This window comes from Gossypium hirsutum, chromosome A09 (genome assembly GCF_007990345.1).
Source record: "Gossypium hirsutum isolate 1008001.06 chromosome A09, Gossypium_hirsutum_v2.1, whole genome shotgun sequence".
NCBI classification, from domain to species: Eukaryota; Viridiplantae; Streptophyta; class Magnoliopsida; order Malvales; family Malvaceae; genus Gossypium; species Gossypium hirsutum.
The window spans coordinates 77,049,978-77,067,884 of NC_053432.1; the positions used below are offsets into that span (position 1 = coordinate 77,049,978).

The window sequence follows — 17,907 nt, forward strand, 5'->3', positions numbered from 1 at the left end:
CACCCATTCCAACCACCAAAAAACAGAGGAATCAAAGAATTGCATACATTTTGGAAGCTGAATTCTGGATTAAAACTATTTGGTTTGTTTAAAAGATATACAAGCCTTGATGATTTAGTCATACATACAACCTCCAATAAGGATTTAGCAAGTTTCTCCAAGGCTCCATATAAGTATGCTACAAATGCTATAATAATCAGGACTAATCTAATGTTCCAAGTTGTAAGGCTTTGAGACACCACTTCCAGCAAACTCATCAAGCTGAGTGCGAAGGCATCCATGCAACATCGGTCATGTGCTTCATTCAAAAATAGCAGTTCAGCTAGTTCATAGATGCCTATAATTCTCGTGTCACTAAGATGTCAATGACAAAAATTGCATTTCGACTTCAGCTGTATTGTTCGAAGTTAACACACCAGGATCCAAGGATAACAGGATCATAAGTTCAACCATAAAGATAACTAAACTAACATATTATGAATATTGAAAGAAAAAATTCAACATAAGAAGATACTTAAGTCATGTTCTTCAAATGCATCACAGAAAAATGATATTCATAAGTTTAAAGAATGATCATGTATGTACTATGTATGAATTTTCTTGGTGTGAGCTAATTATAGTGTTCAGTAATGTTATATATATAGTTTTCAATTATATATATGTTCGGCTTTTTCATGTGGTTGTAGTACAATACAAATGACTACGTATAAAAGAAAATTACAGAACTGTTAAGACTATTGAGTAAAGGAAGAAAAGAAAAGAAACCCATACAGCAGTAACATAAGCTATGGCCAACTCTCCTGGTTCAGTTGGCTAATCAGGTAACTTTCTAAAGTATTTCTTTATATTTCTAAGAAAACAGTTACTAGACATCTTTCCATTTTATGATCACCAGTTAAAATCAAGTTTCCACAAAATGATCCTCTCAATTCCAAAGTTTAGAGGAAAGATGATCACCAGATGCTTTGATATGAATTGTGATAATTAGTGACAAAAGGAAAAAGGATATTGCTACATCTTGACACAGTAAAAATTGAGAAGCTGCTAGGATGGGTAACAAAACATCAAATATGAGATGAAAAGAATGTATGCGTCTTAAAGAGGCTTTAAGGTGTCTAAACATTTCCCTCATTTGTTTAACAAAATTTGCTCAGAAAGTCAGTGGGTGAGTATCACCTTTGATTTTTGTAGCGTTTGTGACATGTGCAGTAGCTGTGAAAGGTTCAGGTGGCACATTCTTCCTTGATAGTAGCTTTACTACTGATTCCCCAAGAGGCAGCTCTTCTTTTGGCTTGGATTTGATGTACATATTCTGCCACTATGACATGAAACATAGGAGCAAGCTTACTTGATGACGAAACATTAAGACTTGCTTTCTTCAAGGCCCTGTTAACATGTTTCTGAGTCTTTTGGAAGTGCACGGTACAGAGAGAAGGAATGGCGGATCTCAGTATGGGCTTTCCACATGTTATAGGTCCCGCATGAGCACTGTACAAATTCAGGCCAAGAATAAATAAAATCAATCTTCAGCATCCTAGCTTTAGCCATTATCAAATTTGAAGAGAACCTCAACTTTCTAATTCTAATTCACATACATACAGACATACCCATTACATATAAATAAAAGAAGATACCTTTTGATGACATAAGTGCAAGCCTTATAAAGCTTCTGCTTGGAATCGGAGAGAATATGGAGATGACAAAATCTAGTCAAAGCCATGGCTTTGAACTTACATCCAACGAACAAACAATGTTGATTATTCTTAAAATTCGAACTAAAATTATTATCAACATGAACATTATCAGCAGGGGGGCTTTCAATGTTATCGAAAATGGGATTAACAACAACTTGGGCATCAGCTAGCTGTTGATTATCATTTTGCTTTGAAGGACTGATACCAAACTTCCAATAATAGTTCCTGTACTGGATCTTGAGGTTTTCCATAAGAGCCCAGTAATGGTCTCTGTAACATCGAGAAAGCTTCCTCAAGTGCTGCAATCGGCGCTTCAGGAGCTCTTCGCGCGTGAGATAGGCGCTGCGTGAGAGAACCACGTCCCGTGATAGAGGAGAGGACATGTTTTGAGGTTGATGAAAATGCTATTCAAAGCAGCCCAGCCGCACTTTGTGTGTTAGAAATGGAAATGGGGTTAGGTTTTCCACATAATAATCGTAATAATACACAATCGCCAAACTGAATGCTATCTTGATTGTGAAATCAAAGAACTAAATTAAATAAAAAATTAATATTCTACTATTTATATATATTGATTGAATATTCTTTCAATAAAATTACTTTTTAGATAACAATAAAACTATTATATTGATATTTTTATTTTTTTCATATTCTTTACCTAAAAATCTTTGAACAAAACCATTAAAATATACTATTTAAAATAACTTGTTTGTATATAAAACCTTTTACTGTTTTAATTATAATTCATTCAATAATTACATTTTTATATAAAAATTTACATTTTATCCACAATTTAGTAATATACCATTTTTATTTTTAATTTATAATAATAGTTGTGTCCAAAATTGTTTGCGAAATGGATTAAATATCGAACAACTTGCTGGTTAGCTAATCCAATCAATGGTCTTTAACATCCAGAACTACTGGTGTGGGCATTTTTTTATTTTTTTAAATCAAGAATTGATCAGTTATGCTGTAGATATTTTTGGAAGGGGCAAGGCTACTGAGGCTAGGATTGATTGAGGCCAAATTTGTTCAGTAAAGACTGAAGGGGTATTAGGTATGAAGGAATCGGAGAGTTGGAATAGAGCTCATCAGAAACATACTTGCTGGGGAGGGTTATATATGTTGTAGCCGTATCTTTTAAGAGACTCTACTTTTTGGCAGAGGTATGCCGCCAAAATCTGGTCTGATATCAGATTATAGTAACACGAGTGCACTGCACTAGCATAAGTTGATTTGGTTCTTGTACTCGTTCCTTGCTGCTTCTTTTGGATACTGAAATACCCCACTTACCCAGACAGACAGACATACAAATACAACCATCTCACACGAAGCCAAGAGAAGAAACAAGTGCACTGCAAACGCATTTGAAGTACCTAATCTTGTTTAAATTAATTCCTCTCACCTAACATACTAAAATTGTATTTTCATTCAGGGTATTAGAAATGAGGGATAAAGTCAAATGCCGCTTTTATTTAATATTATGTTATCGTAATATTGACAAAAGGTGAGACAAAGAATACCTCAAACACTGGTGAATCATGATGTAAGGAACAACCGCCGTTATGGACTTTTATGTACGTAGTAATCTTTGTTACCTCTACTTCAGCTATCACTTTGCCATTTACATGTTACCATACGAGAATCAAACCTACTGAATCTTTGCTTTCTTCAACCTGTACATTAAGCGTTCTATAGATTTTTGTATTCTGTTGTCATCTGTCTGCCTCACTGCCTGTGATGCCTGCTGTAAACTCTGAATCCCACGACCCAAACTGGCAATTGAGGGTGCTGCAGGAAGAGACTCAGCAGCACATTCAATACCATCTCCATATGCAAGCAAACTTGCGCAAGTTGCAATACTACACCCAAAAGTAGCCCATGGTAGGACCCCAGTCGGCTGCACTGGCCTTCTCCTCATTATTTCATAGAAAGCTGTTCTCATGGCTGATAAACTGGTTTTTTCAGCTGAGGCAATAACGCCATGGACCACCGTCCGGATTTTTTTAGCTGAAACAGCTGCCTTGAAGAGAGATGATTTCCCTCCGGAACTTGCAAGTCCAGGAGCCACCAATTTTGATGGACCAAGAGTTTTACCAAGAGCAATTCCAACGACCTTCTGGGTCTGAGTCATAACTAGCTTAACTGAAGCAGGAACATTCAAAGTCACAACCTTCATGAAGTTTGATGCGGGAATAACTTTAGACATAGATGAAGCTCCTAAAACAGTTGTAGCACCAACACCTACTGCCACCACAGGTTTATTAGATAATGACCGCTTATTATCAGTGTGGTCTGAGGTGTCCCCATCGCCTACATCATCCACAACAAGATGGGCACCTAAATCCTTGACCTCTGGAGGAACAGGAGTATTCCAATTGGTTCTGAGACCAGCCAAGCTACTAGCATCCACGATGGCTACTATGGTCTTGAACTTCTTAGCCTGACTTTGAAGAGCCTGTGCAAGGATTGCATGTGACTTGTCCTCAAAGGGGAGCTGAGAAAAACCAATCTCAAATGTTCTGCCATTTCGTAATTTGTCAATGGGTAGCCGGCCAGCGTTGTTAAGTGCAATTCTCAGTGCTTCAACAGCAATTCTGAAAGTGTAAACTTCTGACATTATTCTGATATCCACGGCTTCCCCTCTATTTACATCTAAAAGCAGCTTTTGTGAAACTGCTAGTGCCCTTCCAATTGAAGGAAGATCAACAAATATATCATGCAGATCCAAAAGCAGTGGATAAATTGATTGAGCAAATGATGGAGCCTCATAACTCCCCGTCAACAGAAATTCATTTGACCCCACCTCAGAAACTGAGCCTGACTCCAATAAATCTATATGTGAAGATAACAACTTCACCATTTGTGACTGAACATCATTGGTAATGTAGAACCTCATAAACTTGGGAACTGGAACCAGAGTGCCTTCTTGTGGAACCAATCTACTAACTAGACCTTGAATTTTGCTCCCTGCCTCAACCTCCTTGGAGGAATCATTATCATATGCAAGAAAATTATCTTGTAATGGTGAGTCAAGCACCATAAAAGCTGAACCAATCTCCCTTGCTGCCCTCTTGGCAGCCAAGATATGGCCATGAAAGCCAACACCAAAAATCTCTCTCAGAACCAATTTACCAGCCACATTATCAAACTGGTCCTTGTTAATCTTATCAACAAAGCATCGTCTGAGTACTTCAAAAGAGGAAGTGGGAACAGTGCTATCAACAAGGGTGTCTTCAGATTGAATATCAGAGAGAGCCGAGTGACCAATCTGAGCTACGACAGCATCTGGTCTAATTGCTCTAATAAGACACTCGGCATCAGCAGCTGACCTCTCAGATAAGTTCTGAGCAGAAAGTACGTAAATGACAGAGTGAGAGTGTGGTGGTCTAACAGCAAAAACAAACTTTTTAGTGTGGTCAGGTATTGAAAGCTTATGAACCAAGTCACGGGAGGCTCTTAAATCATCGAATTTGAACACCGAAAGTGGCCATATATTTTGTAGCGTGGATAGGAAAGCAAAGGCCATTGCAAATTAAGCCAATTTCTATGAAGCAGAGGAGAGAGAATAATAGTTAGGATAAAAAAAGGGGTCTTCTCTTAATCTTTCATTCGTTTCAACTATTATTCTCTTGATAATTAGAGGCAGCAAAGCTATGTTCTTTAAATAAAGAAAGAAGAGCATGTAACCCTAAACTCCATAAGTGACGGTGAACAAGAATTCGTAAAAAGTAAAATAAAATTAAGAGACTGGTTTACCGTAAATCATGAAATGACATCAAATCTTCGAGACGGAAGAAACAAAAGCTATGGAATTGGAGGCGATGAAGGGTGTGCTTTGTTATTGACGTTGAGGTTTAAACAGAGAAGAAAAAGAGTGAGACGATTGAGGGAGGAATCGGCTGACTCCGTCTCTAACCCATGTTAATTTCCGTATTCTGTTATGCTATAAATTAGTTTGGGGTTTTCTTTTAGATAAATATTACTTTAGTCCCTAAACTTAAACTTCACAATTACGTTCACATTAGTAATTATACTTTTTTTTTCCACTTTGGTACATCAACTTTGCAACTAGATGCATTTTGGCTTTTGAACTTGGATTCTATCTAATTCTCATGTCGCGGTATTTTGAAATTATACCAAATCATCAAATGTCACAATCAAACTTTTATATTATTAAGTTCAAGTATCAAAGTGGACTTAATTACCAAATTTAAAGACAAAAACTTTCTTTTTGAAAGGAGGACGAAAAGTTATATTAACCCTTTTTATTATTGAAATATATATAAATTTTATTAGAAGATATTTTAATTTTAAGATTTGTATTTTTAATAATTTAGGATAAATATCAAAATTACACGTTAACTTTAATTTTGTGCAATTTTATACATGAAATTTTAATTTGATTCAATTCTCACAAACTATTAACATAATTACCGTTATAGCACAATTTTATGTTTATATATTACTTATACAAATAATTATATGTATCTAGTATAAAATAAAGTGATGTATTTATTTCTTTAAATACATATAATTGAATTAAAATTAAAATTTCAAGTATACGTGTGGACTATAATCAAAGTTTTATTCCATATTAAATCAAAGTTTATATATAATTTTAAAATTTATTCCTAATATTTTTATGTATTTTTGTACATTATATAAATTACTCATATTTCATAATTTATCAAGAGCACATGAAATAAATATATTATATGCTTAAGCATATTTAAACTCTCGGTATGTTACAATAATAATAAATATAACAATTGAACTAAATCTCAAGAGAGTCATACACCAAATGATTTTTTATGTTTTTATCAGTATATTATAATAAAAAAAATCCAATCAATGTCATTACAATGTTTTCAATTTCATATACAAAATATTGCTTGCAATCTCAAGAATATAAATTGGATAAAGCCGCATTAGTGTCTTCCTTTTGGTATAGAAATGCGGTAAGTGAAGTGAATACACCATATGTTACATAAATTGTTATTGTAACAATTTTTTATTTGGATTGAGTGTCATATTTGATGTCCGAAAGTATCAACGATCAACTTTAACACATTTATAATTGTGGTCATTCTTTAATTTTTAAATTCAACTAAGCGTATTAGATTCTTACAAATAAATATCATTATACACAAAATCTCATCACCCATCTTTAATCATATTAAATTTTGGATTGGGATATCCATAATATAGGGTCTGGTATCGATACTTAGGTGGTAATATTAATATTCAAAGATTAAGTATTTATTCGTCAAAGGGGATGAGTCTTAAGCCCATTGGTTGAGGAATTCATGGTAGATATTCAACTTAGTCTTCTAAGTTCAATATGGTCAAATGAAATCATGGATAGACTCATAGTGCACATCTTTATATATCCCTATGCCGCATTATGTACATGCATAAGAATGAGCTCCTTGGTTTTAATGAGTTCATAGCCCAAAGTTTGGGTGGTCCTGCTAAGACGGACTTTATGAATTCATCGAATATATAGGATGAAACTACTAGATGCTCTTAATGAGTTCATAACCCAGGGTTTGGGTGGCCCTATTAAGACGAACTTGATGAACCTATTAAATTTATAAGATGAGCCACTAAATGTTCTTAATGAATTCATATCTCAGGTTTTCGGTGGTCCTAGTGAGACGGATTTGATGAATTCACTGAATTTTTAAATTGAAAGGTTGAGCTTATTAAATGTTCTTAATGATTTCATAGCCTTGGTCCGGGTGGTCTATACTGAGATAAACTTGATAGAATCACCTATGTAAGTGTGAATGATTAGTCACCTTTTATGAAAGTCGTTGGGTCGTTTTTCTAGAGCACTTACGAACATCCCGAGGTATATTGGCTAAATTGTTGATCTACTGTGAAACACAATTAGACCTAAGATTAGTCGTGTGTTGTGAGTTTACTCTTATTTTAACAAGTTTCAGATTCGTTCACTTGTTAAGAGAATAATTGTTCATTTCACTGTGTATTACTGCCAATCAAACAAATATTAGTACTTAAGCAACTAATTTCGTTCTTGCTCTTTTTCTCGTCTTTTCAAAAAATATATATTTCTTTTGTATTAGTGAGTGAATTTTGGTAATGCAAAAATATGACCGCTGGAATCTGACATTTACAATATGGCCATTAAATTTTTTGGACCACTTTGTCTCTTTGGGAATCCTATAAATTTGATTCATTTTTCTTCATTTTTTACAAGCAACAAAATCAAAGCTTCTGTCATTCTTCTTGATTCTCTCATCTTTCTTCTCTCTAGAACTTTGGCATCTTACTAAAATTATATTAGATGAAATTCGGTCTAGGAAATTGAATTTTAAGTGGGACCGTCTGTGACTTTTCCAACATTTCTTGGAAATTGAATCTAATATGGTTTTTCTGACCAAATTTTTCCGGCTAGCTTTAAAGCTTTACTTTTATCTTATTTCCCTATTCCTCAGAGAAGAGTAATACCAATTGTGTTCTATATTCCTCATTTGGGTGTACGAATTTGGAAACACTATTCCTCCATTGGGGGCGATGTCTATTTCCGATTACATCGATCAAGACAAAATTGCTTTTAAGGCAGTAGTTCTCCACGGCGCAGTATTTATTTATTTATCCCTTATTATTTGTACTTGTCAGTGCTAACGTATTTGTTCTGCAGTAGTAATTTTCCAACATGTTGAGATTTTATTTGTTCAAAGTGGCACATAAATATTTTTAATGACATTACATTTAGGAGTCATAAAACGTGATAGAATAAAATTTTAAGGACTAATTATAACAAAAAAAAGTATTTTCAATCTGAGAATTAAGGTATAGTTGAAGGGAAACTTTACTATTAAAGTCTTTTATAAAAAAGAACTTTAAGATTATTTTTAAAATATAATTTTAAATCTATGAGTGAAAACTAGGGAAAATAATTTAGTATTAGAAACACAATAGGTGTGATAAAGGTTATAGTACCTCGTGATACCAAAAATTGGTATATTGATAAGTATGTGTTTCTTTCTTTTAAAAAATAAAGTATTTTAAGATATAGTATTTATTTTCCTTAAAAATAGTATTTTAATTACAATTATTGAAATATTTAATAGGGAAATTTTAATAATTTGAGTGAATCAATTTTTCTTAAAAAAAGAAGAAGAGAAAAACACTTTTTTTCTCGAATCATTTAAATATGAGAATTTTTACATTTCAATAAAAAAAATTCAGTCCATTATACATATATATATATATAAGACATTTTAATTTTAAGGTTTAATGTTCATCTTAGCCCTCGAACTATATACTTGTTTTTTTTACTTTCATATCTAAATTTTTTTGTGTTAGTTTTGTACTTAAAATATCACCAGTTATTCAAATTAGCCCACGACAATTAAAAAAAATCAAAATTGCTATGTGGTGCTATTAGAATGTGTCATGTTGGCCTTTTTGCTTTTTTAGTATTATGTATATTATATTGATTAAAATGTAAAAAAAAATCATACACAATATATATAAAATATTTTTTATAAAATAATATTTAAAATTTAAAAATTCAGAATAATATATAAAATTAAAAATTTTATAAAAAAAATTGTAAAAGTATTTAAATTTTATAAAATTGTAAAAAAAACTTTAAAATTTCAAAAATATATATTCTAGAAATTTATAACAAACTTTTGTTCTAAAATTATAAATTCTAAAAATTTTAAAAAATAAATCAGAATTTCAAAAAGAAAAAAAGTTCAACTAAAGAAAATATAAATCCTAGAAATTTGAAAAAGTTTAACATTAAAAAAATCAAAATATATAAATTTTTTAAATAAATTTAATAAATTTTTAAAGAATTACAAAAAAGGATATATATTTAAATTGATATTTATGAAAATATTTAAAATTTAAATTCAATGGATGATCAACAGTAGTCAATATTGGTCAACAACAACTCAAAATCAAAGGTTTCTCTTTTTTTCTTCTATTTTTGAATTTAAATTTGATGCTTTTAATTTTAGTAGGTCAGACTTTCATTGGACACATATGTTAAACAAATAATAGAATGATAATTCATGAAAAAAATTTAAATATTAAAATGAGAAAATAAATATAAATTTAGAGTAAAATTAAACATTAAGCCTATTCATAAATCAAAGAAGGAATTGTAAATTTAACTAATTTGAAAAATATTACATTGTTGTTAAAAAATTATTTAAAAGTAATGTATGTATTTGAAAGACAGCATATGGCATAAGAATTGTATGCACTTAAATGACTCACTCCCGTATATTGAGCAACTTGGAATGAAGGTGTCTACAAAACCAATTTTATTTCTATTTTATTTTCTTGTATCTAAATAATAATATGTAATAAATAATAATTTCTATAGATTAAAACTAGATTATAGTTTATTATTTTAGGATTTTGAAGTTTTTCTCTAGACTTATTTTAGATTTAAATTAATTTTTATAAATTTTATAAAGAAATTAAAAAGACAAAAACATTCCTATAATGATATTTGTTATTTTTAAAAAAAATAAATTTAAATATTTTTCTAATTAGTACTTGATTAATTTATGTCACCAACTTAATTAAAGACATAATAACCATAATAATGTCACACCCATAATGTGAGAGGAAAGAAAAATTTTATGTAAAAAATATATAATAGCAAAAAATGTATTTGGATCATAGGTGGAGAGATAAATAACTTATATACAAAATTTTCCTAATCTCGATCCCGATTCTTAAACATATAACTTATGTTAAGTAGTGGTTTTTAGTTCATTTATTTAAATGTTTTACGTAAAAATATTAAAAGATAAAAATAGTAAAAAAATTATTATAAATTATAATAATATTTAGGTTAAAATATACTCCAAGTCTCTATATGTTTCACACATTTGGAATTTAGTTTTATTATTTTTAAAATTTTAAGATTTGAGTCTAATTATTAACACTATTAAAAAATTTTCTTTTAAATTTATTAGCATGATATTTTGAAATAAAAAAATTTTGATACATACAAATTATTATATAGTGACGGCGCAGAAACTGTCACTAAAAACAATATTTCCGTCAATATAGCTCTAAAAACCCTTAAACGGTCAGAAAGGTTATTTCCTTATGTAATGTTTATCATTTTTAAATAAAAATGTGAGAAGGTTAAATTTGTTAAAATAAAAGTAGGATTAAATTCAGATGTACGAAGAGTATTAATAATTGGAGTATATTCTAACCTAATATTTATTATTTTCTTGAAAGTAGTTTTTGAATTAATGCTTAATTAATTCATTAATTATATTAACCAGTTAAAGATAACTTAATTGAAAATAGATACAAAACCCGAATTCTAAATTCAACTAAAGAAACTAAATTAATGAACTTGTACTTCAATTTTGAATTCCGAATTTCATTCTGTGTCTATAATCACTACAAACATCTCTACCTGCAATAATCGTGAGTGAAATGGTATTTGAAATTCATGTCCTTGTGGTATTTTTATGGATAAAAAAATCATGCGTTTGTGGATAGTTTTGAAGATAAATATTACTACAAGCAGCTTGAGGGCTGAACAAAACCAGAAGCGGTTCCATCAGCATTACTACAGGATGCTTCAGCTGCTTTGTTTCTGTAAGTGAGCTTCACGTCCTCCAGCCTTATATTACTGCAAGGATATTCTGAGCTACAATCAAACTTCACTGCTACTTCTGTCGCTGATGTTCCATGGATGTCTTGGTATGTCACATCGCTAATTTTTACTCCCGAAACCTGTGTTAATTCATTTCCTAATTTAATTAATCAATCGCAGCAGTTATAAATTTAATTAATTTATGTTAATATGTACCTGATCAGGGCAGCTCTTTTCATCTGGGCAGTAATGTTGATCAATGACGATGGGGTTTTGGACATCGGTCATGACTGCATGCTGAAAAAGTATGTTCCTAGCAAAACCAGAGCTTTGTCTCCCCCATGACTTTATTCTCACCCCATTTTCAGTGCCAGTAAATGCAACTGTTTTAACCGTCACATTCTGCACACCAGCTTCTTCAACTTCTTTCCCAAGACTCCCAATGCTGATCCCATGGCCAGGTCCACATGCCACCTTCTCAATCCATAGATTGTTGGTGCCGGGCCCAACCGAGACACAATCATCGCCTGTTCCGATTCTGGTGTTCAGAATGGTGACGCCGCTCGATGATTGCACATGAATGCCATCGGTGTTTGGGCTATTCCCAGAGGCTGACACTCTTACACCTTCCACTTTTACGTTGTTACAACCATTGATGACAATATGATACATTTGGCTGTTTAGCGATGTTAATCCTCTTATTTCAATGCTCCGCGAATTGCTGAAGCCTAAGGACTGCAAAGCCAAATAACCAAATTTCAAAAAAGCAGAAATGGAGTAAAATTGAAGGATATATATATATATACACAATGCATGTCCGTGTGCAAGGAATTGTAGTCAAACTCACCGTTGCCCCGCTGGGACAGCCTTTGCCTGACCTCTTGCAAGTCCATAAGCCAGTGCCCTGACCATCAAGTATCCCACCGTAAATCGAAACACCGTTTACATGCTCAAAGAAAAGCCAGTTTCCGGTACTTCCAATAACCTTATAATCCGATGGAGCAACAAGCGTGCCATCGATACGAAAAACAATACCATTGTTCTTGCACTGTCCACGAAAAACAACATTGCGCACCAAAAACCTCCCAGGCGGGACGTAAATAGTTGCGGGATTGATGGAGCCACAGGCCAAAGTCCATGCAGCAACCAAGGCTTGGGTTGAGTCAAAATTGTCATCGGGTTTGGCTCCATAGTTAAGAACGTTATAAGTCAATGGATCAGCTACCCCAGGTGAAGCGAAGAAAAGTAGAACAAATGCAAGAAAAACAATAGAATTGGCTGCCTGTTCCGTTTTTTTTCTTTCAATAGAATTGGTTGCCTGTTCCATTTTTTTTTCTTTTGTCCTTCTGGGTGATATAAAAATGTAGTGGTTTTTATAAGAGAGGAGGGAGGTGAGTGGTGAGAAGATACAATAACTAAAAGGGGTATTTATAAAAGACTGATTGAGTCTAAATTGGAAACGCAATGGGTTGTAATTAACTACAAAGTGAATAAAGCAACTTGGTCACGCCGAAATTGTTGATCTGTTTGCCGATTACGTGGGGATTGGTCTTTTGATATGTCCATGCATGCATGGCATGCAGCCGCTATTTGCTTGATTCGTATCATAAGATATCACGATAACAATGTAAATCTATAACACATTTATCAAGTAAAATTAGCATTAATTCAGCGCTTGGTTGTCATTTTGTTGACACGTTGCGATTCTTTGTAGGACAAGAAAGGTGATAATGTGTAAGTAATCACTTGATCTATGTTTACACAATATTAGTTATGCACATGGCGAGTTCTATACCGTCGGATTTTCTAAAACGAATAATACTAGAAAAAGATATTCATGATAAACTGATAAATCAAAGTCTTCGAAGTATTAAAGCAGTCTATCGGATATATATATGTTAATGTACCGATCAGCAGTATGGTTGGAAGAGATACGAGCGAGGAAAAGGGAGCAGAAAATAAGGAAAGGAAAACATTAACAAAAAAAGAGTAAAGAAATGAAGGAAGAGGGCATGCAAGCATGTGCTCCAATGGAGGTATATGAGATGGACGTTGCTTAAGATTAGAGATTTCCAGATTTCCAGGGATAGTTAGTTTCTTACTAGTAAAATATTTAATATAATAAAACAAAATGAATATATATAATTTAAGAAAACAAGGAGAAGTGTTTTCATGCAGTTGACGTGAGCAACTGGCAAAAAGCATGTGCGAGCATGGAACAAGGGCGTCACCCCCATTGGCTTTGGGCATTAACATTAGGATTGGGTTTGGCTGGGATCCTCCCCCGGCTACCAAATTTCATGTTTTCAGCTGTTCTATTATCATGTTGTGACTTTTGCGCAACGCTTGCCTTAGCTTTAAGCTTAAGAATATGAAGGAACAACAACAACGATGCCTCTTCTTAATCTCATAATTGAACTTTATCCTCATACTCATACATATTCTTTCATCATCAATTTCTTATTTAAAAAAGATTCCAAGCATCCCATGATATGTATTATCCATGTTTACTGCAATAGTGATGTATAAATCATTTTACTAATCTTTTTAGAATTTATGTGCTGATTTTATATATATATATATTTGATAAGAAAAAAGAAAGGTTGATGGGGAAAGAGAATATATATATTTTTTGAGAATTTTGACTAAGTCAAATTGCACTCAACCAATCAAAATTTGTCTCTTTGCCAAATTGTTCCCAGCACCACTCGACCCTCCCAAGTCCCCCACCCCACGACCACCTCGCCACCATCCTCTATCGACCTACCCGATTCAACAGCCCTGATCTGCACCTCCGTCCACCATCGACACTCAACAGTCCCAAATCTATTTTTATTTTATTTTATATTTTTTTCCGTTTTATTTTCAATTTTTCCCTCATTTTTGTTTTCAGCATCCTTGTTTCATTTTCTTTTTCTTTTTCTTTCATTTTTTTCATCTTAATTAAATAGTTAATTTCGTTTTCCTTTGTAGGTGGAGGTTAAACAATGGATTCAGTGCAGACAGGGACGATAAATATGGTCGCTTTCACGAAAACCTTCCTACCAGCTGCTTCGTCCCTAAAGTATAAATTGTATTTTTCACATTCTTGCATATGCTATTTTCATTCGGGAAAATTCAAGATTCACTTTGTCAATTCTTTGAATCATGTAAACGTTAGAAAATTTCTGATTCTGTAATTTGATTTTGATAAGAAAACAATTAAATTTCCCTAATTAATTGAGATGATATTGTGTGCAAAATTGAATGTTCCATGATACTTGATTTTTGCTAACTTGATTTACACACATTATTTGTATGATTTTTATTGCCGTAAATAAATTTTGTTTTATCTTGTGTTGAGAAAAAAAAATTGAAAAAAAAATTGATAAATATTCCTCTAATTGTTTAAATTGTGAGTAAAGTCTTAGAATTGTGATCGATTGTGTAACGAGGTCAGGTGTTTGGATTGTAATAATCTATCTTCACGTTAAAAGATTGAGTAAAGTTCTAAGCACTTTACTTACTCCGTTAGTCTTAACAATTATGAGTAAAGCTAGTAGTCGTTTAGAGATGTGACGAGTTGAGTAATCGAGGTGGGATTTTTGGGTTGTCATCCTTCTTTGCGTAAAAAGATTTAGTGGCACTCTAAATAAGCTTTTTAATTAGGGAGAAAAAAGAGAGAGAAAGGAACACAAGAAATGGGACAAATGGTTATTTATGGTTGCAAATTTTTATTTAATTTTGGTGTATTAACAAGTTAGCATGAATTGATATTATGGAGCTTGATTGTGAGAATATTTGATAATTATGTGTTTAATTGAATTGTGAATCGACGTGTTAACTTGAGAAAGACAGTTTGGGATCGATATTTTACTAATTTTTATTTGCTTGATTGGATTGGGATTGTGGTGATTACATTGACTTGAATTATCGTAGCATGTTTGGATTGATAAATGCAAGAAATAATTGAGTTAAGCATTGACTAAGTGAGAGAGGGGAATTTGATAATGTGTTTAATTGAAATATCATTATTATTTATTTTAATTAATTTTAGATATGAATTTGACCTAAATTAACACTTAATTGATCATTTCTTATGTAAGTACAATTATTGTCTAATGTGTCAGGAAATGAGCAAATATGTAAAATGCACAAAAGATTTGACACGAGAACTCGAATTGGTGCGTAAGACAAAGATCTTAGAATTTTTTATTATTATTTCTATTAAGACTTCTTGCCATTTTTAAGTTTATCTCTTTTTATTTTAGGATTTTATTAAATTAGCTTATTATTATTATTGGGGCTATTATTTGATACGCTAGCAGTGTATTTTTTTATTTCAAAAGCAATTTTAAAAATTTAACATGAGTCTCTCTTTTTAAAAAAAATATTTATTTTTAAAATGTTTTACTATATGCCTATAAAAAAACTTGTCAACCTCTTTCTACTTGTAAAATCTAATAAATCTAATGGCACATTATTATTATATCCGTTAATTAGTAGAGGGGGAGGAGCACAACTAACTAGGGGCGAGTAAAATCCGATTTGAGTAGAAAAATTCTATAAAAAATTTAAATTTTGAATTAAATAGTTCGAGTTATTCGGATAAACTCGAAAAAAAAATCAAATTTTTTTGTTTAACTCGAATATGAAATATATAATTTGAGTTATCCAAAAATTTGAATAGGAAAAAAGCAAAACTACGTCGTTTTGATAAATGGTTACCTATTAAGTTAAAAGGCAAAACAATTATATTATTTATGTAGTTAAATAATTTTGTACTTCGTCTACTAGTTAAATAATCGATCAATGTAAATACAACATTGAATATAAATAATATGATTCATTAACTCGACTCAATTTGACTTTATTCGATTTGATTCGAAAAAAATTTAAATTGAGTTTGGTTGCTAAAATAAAATTTGTCAACTCGACTAACTCGAAATTTTTACTCGATTTAATTTGACTCAATTGAATGCTCACCCTATAGCCACCCAAAAAAATTGTTAGGCTTTATTTTATTATAATAATATATATAGAGAGAGTGTAACACCCCTTACCCGAGACCGTTTCCGGAGTCGAGCACGAGGCATTACTTAGCTTATCTTACCAATTCGGAGCATAAAAACTAGGTTTGAAAATTTATTTCATTATTCGCAGCAAATCTGTCCAATCGCGCAGCAGTTACTAAATTAATTATAACTTGAGCTACAGAACTCGAAATTTAATTCCGTAAATTTTCCCTGAAACTAGACTCATATATCTACTCACCATAAAATTTTTAGAATTTTTGGTTTAGCAAATTAGTACAGTTTATTAGTTAAAGTCTCCCCTGTTTCACCACCTGACTGCCCTGACCTCTAGTCACTAAAAATAAGTTTTCTCACTGTAGGATTTTCATATGAAGTTCTTACTTGTTTCTACAGAAATAGACTCATTAAGAAATCTAAGCATGTAAATTTCAACTCATAACCATTTTTTTACAATTTGTAATTATTTTCTAAACTCAGAACAGGGGACTCCAAAAACAGTTCTGACCCTATCTTACTAAAATTCACATATCTTAAAATATAAATTTCCTTTTTCTACACCGTTATTTTTCCATGAAAATAGACTCAACAAGCTTTAATTCCATATATCATTCACCCTCTAATTCATTTTATACTATCTTGGGTGATTTTTCAAATTCACGTCACTGTGCTGCCTGAATTCTGTTTCTTTGCAAAATTTTATCCTTTCATGATTTCCATGCATAATTTATCACCTAATCTTTCATAACAACAAACACCTTCATCCTTAATCATTTTAATAACCATACATCATCAAATACTTACACATCACTCATTAGCAAAATCATCATTACAAACATACAAAATAACTAAATCCCTATACATGCCATAACTCAAACGTGTTTCGATATAAAATACCGAGCAGTTGTAGTTGATAGTGTGGACGATCTCCGACTTCTTTAGGATCCTTGAAGTAGCTTTGCAATACTATAAGAGAAAGAGAAATAAAAGAAGTAAGCATAAAGCTTAGTAAGTTTACTAGCAAATAAATAACAATATTTAACTTAAATAATTAAACTCAATGTCTATATCTCTAGTTTACTCTTTAGTTAATCTCATACTAGTTCTCTTACTTGTTTACTTAGAATACTTGTGTGCATAACTTACTCAATCCTTGCTGCATCGTTGAACATCAATTGATAGTATAATAAGTTCTTAAGTCTTACAACTTACCTGAGCTTGCTATTTATGCTTTAAACTGAACTTTCATGAACATGATTCGTTTACAAGCCCGTTGAGCTACATTGGAATAATAAGGATACTCGGGTCTCTTCTGATAATAACATGCCAAAGCCATGTCCCAGACATGGTCTTACATGGGATGTTCTCGTGATGGTGCCCATGCCATGTCCCAGACATGGTCTTATAGGGGACCTCTCATCTCGGTGCCAACGCCATGTCCTAGACATGGTCTTACATGGGACCTCTCGTCTCGGTGCCCATGCCATGTCCCAGACATGGTCTTACAGGGGACCTCTCATGATCTTAAGGATGCCAATGCCATGTCCCAGACATGGTCTTACATGGGATCTCTTTACCCAAA

At 32.2% G+C, this 17,907-nt stretch overlaps 3 protein-coding genes across 7 annotated transcripts; all 3 read right to left on the reverse strand.

Moving 5' to 3' along the window:
* Positions 1 to 48: 48 nt before the first annotated feature.
* Positions 49 to 2,349, reverse strand: LOC107933656 (INO80 complex subunit D). 5 transcript variants are annotated; one of them, XM_016865919.2, is made up of 3 exons: positions 1,635 to 2,349; positions 1,177 to 1,488; positions 49 to 337 (listed from the first exon to the last, which is right to left on the reverse strand). In XM_016865919.2, the coding sequence occupies exons 1-2, from the start codon at positions 2,075 to 2,077 to the stop codon at positions 1,224 to 1,226; spliced, it is 708 nt and encodes a 235-aa protein (XP_016721408.2). In that variant the 5' UTR covers positions 2,078 to 2,349; the 3' UTR covers positions 49 to 337; positions 1,177 to 1,223. The 5 variants fall into 5 exon arrangements, with proteins under 5 accessions (XP_016721408.2, XP_016721409.2, XP_016721407.2 ...); XM_016865920.2 differs by having other exon boundaries at positions 49 to 298; positions 1,635 to 2,226; XM_016865918.2 differs by having other exon boundaries at positions 49 to 354; positions 1,635 to 2,226.
* Positions 2,350 to 3,150: 801 nt separating this feature from the next.
* On the reverse strand, positions 3,151 to 5,652 carry LOC107933672 (uncharacterized). The gene is made up of 2 exons (XM_016865943.2): positions 5,457 to 5,652; positions 3,151 to 5,244 (listed from the first exon to the last, which is right to left on the reverse strand). Exon 2 carries the CDS (start codon positions 5,224 to 5,226, stop codon positions 3,349 to 3,351), a length of 1,878 nt encoding a protein of 625 aa, XP_016721432.1. The 5' UTR covers positions 5,227 to 5,244; positions 5,457 to 5,652; the 3' UTR covers positions 3,151 to 3,348.
* A 5,421-nt stretch (positions 5,653 to 11,073) lies between these two features.
* LOC107933632 (polygalacturonase) lies at positions 11,074 to 12,716 on the reverse strand. Its single transcript, XM_016865890.2, has 3 exons — positions 12,161 to 12,716; positions 11,530 to 12,048; positions 11,074 to 11,453 (listed from the first exon to the last, which is right to left on the reverse strand). Exons 1-3 carry the CDS (start codon positions 12,638 to 12,640, stop codon positions 11,235 to 11,237), a joined length of 1,218 nt encoding a protein of 405 aa, XP_016721379.1. The 5' UTR covers positions 12,641 to 12,716; the 3' UTR covers positions 11,074 to 11,234.
* Positions 12,717 to 17,907: the final 5,191 nt, after the last annotated feature.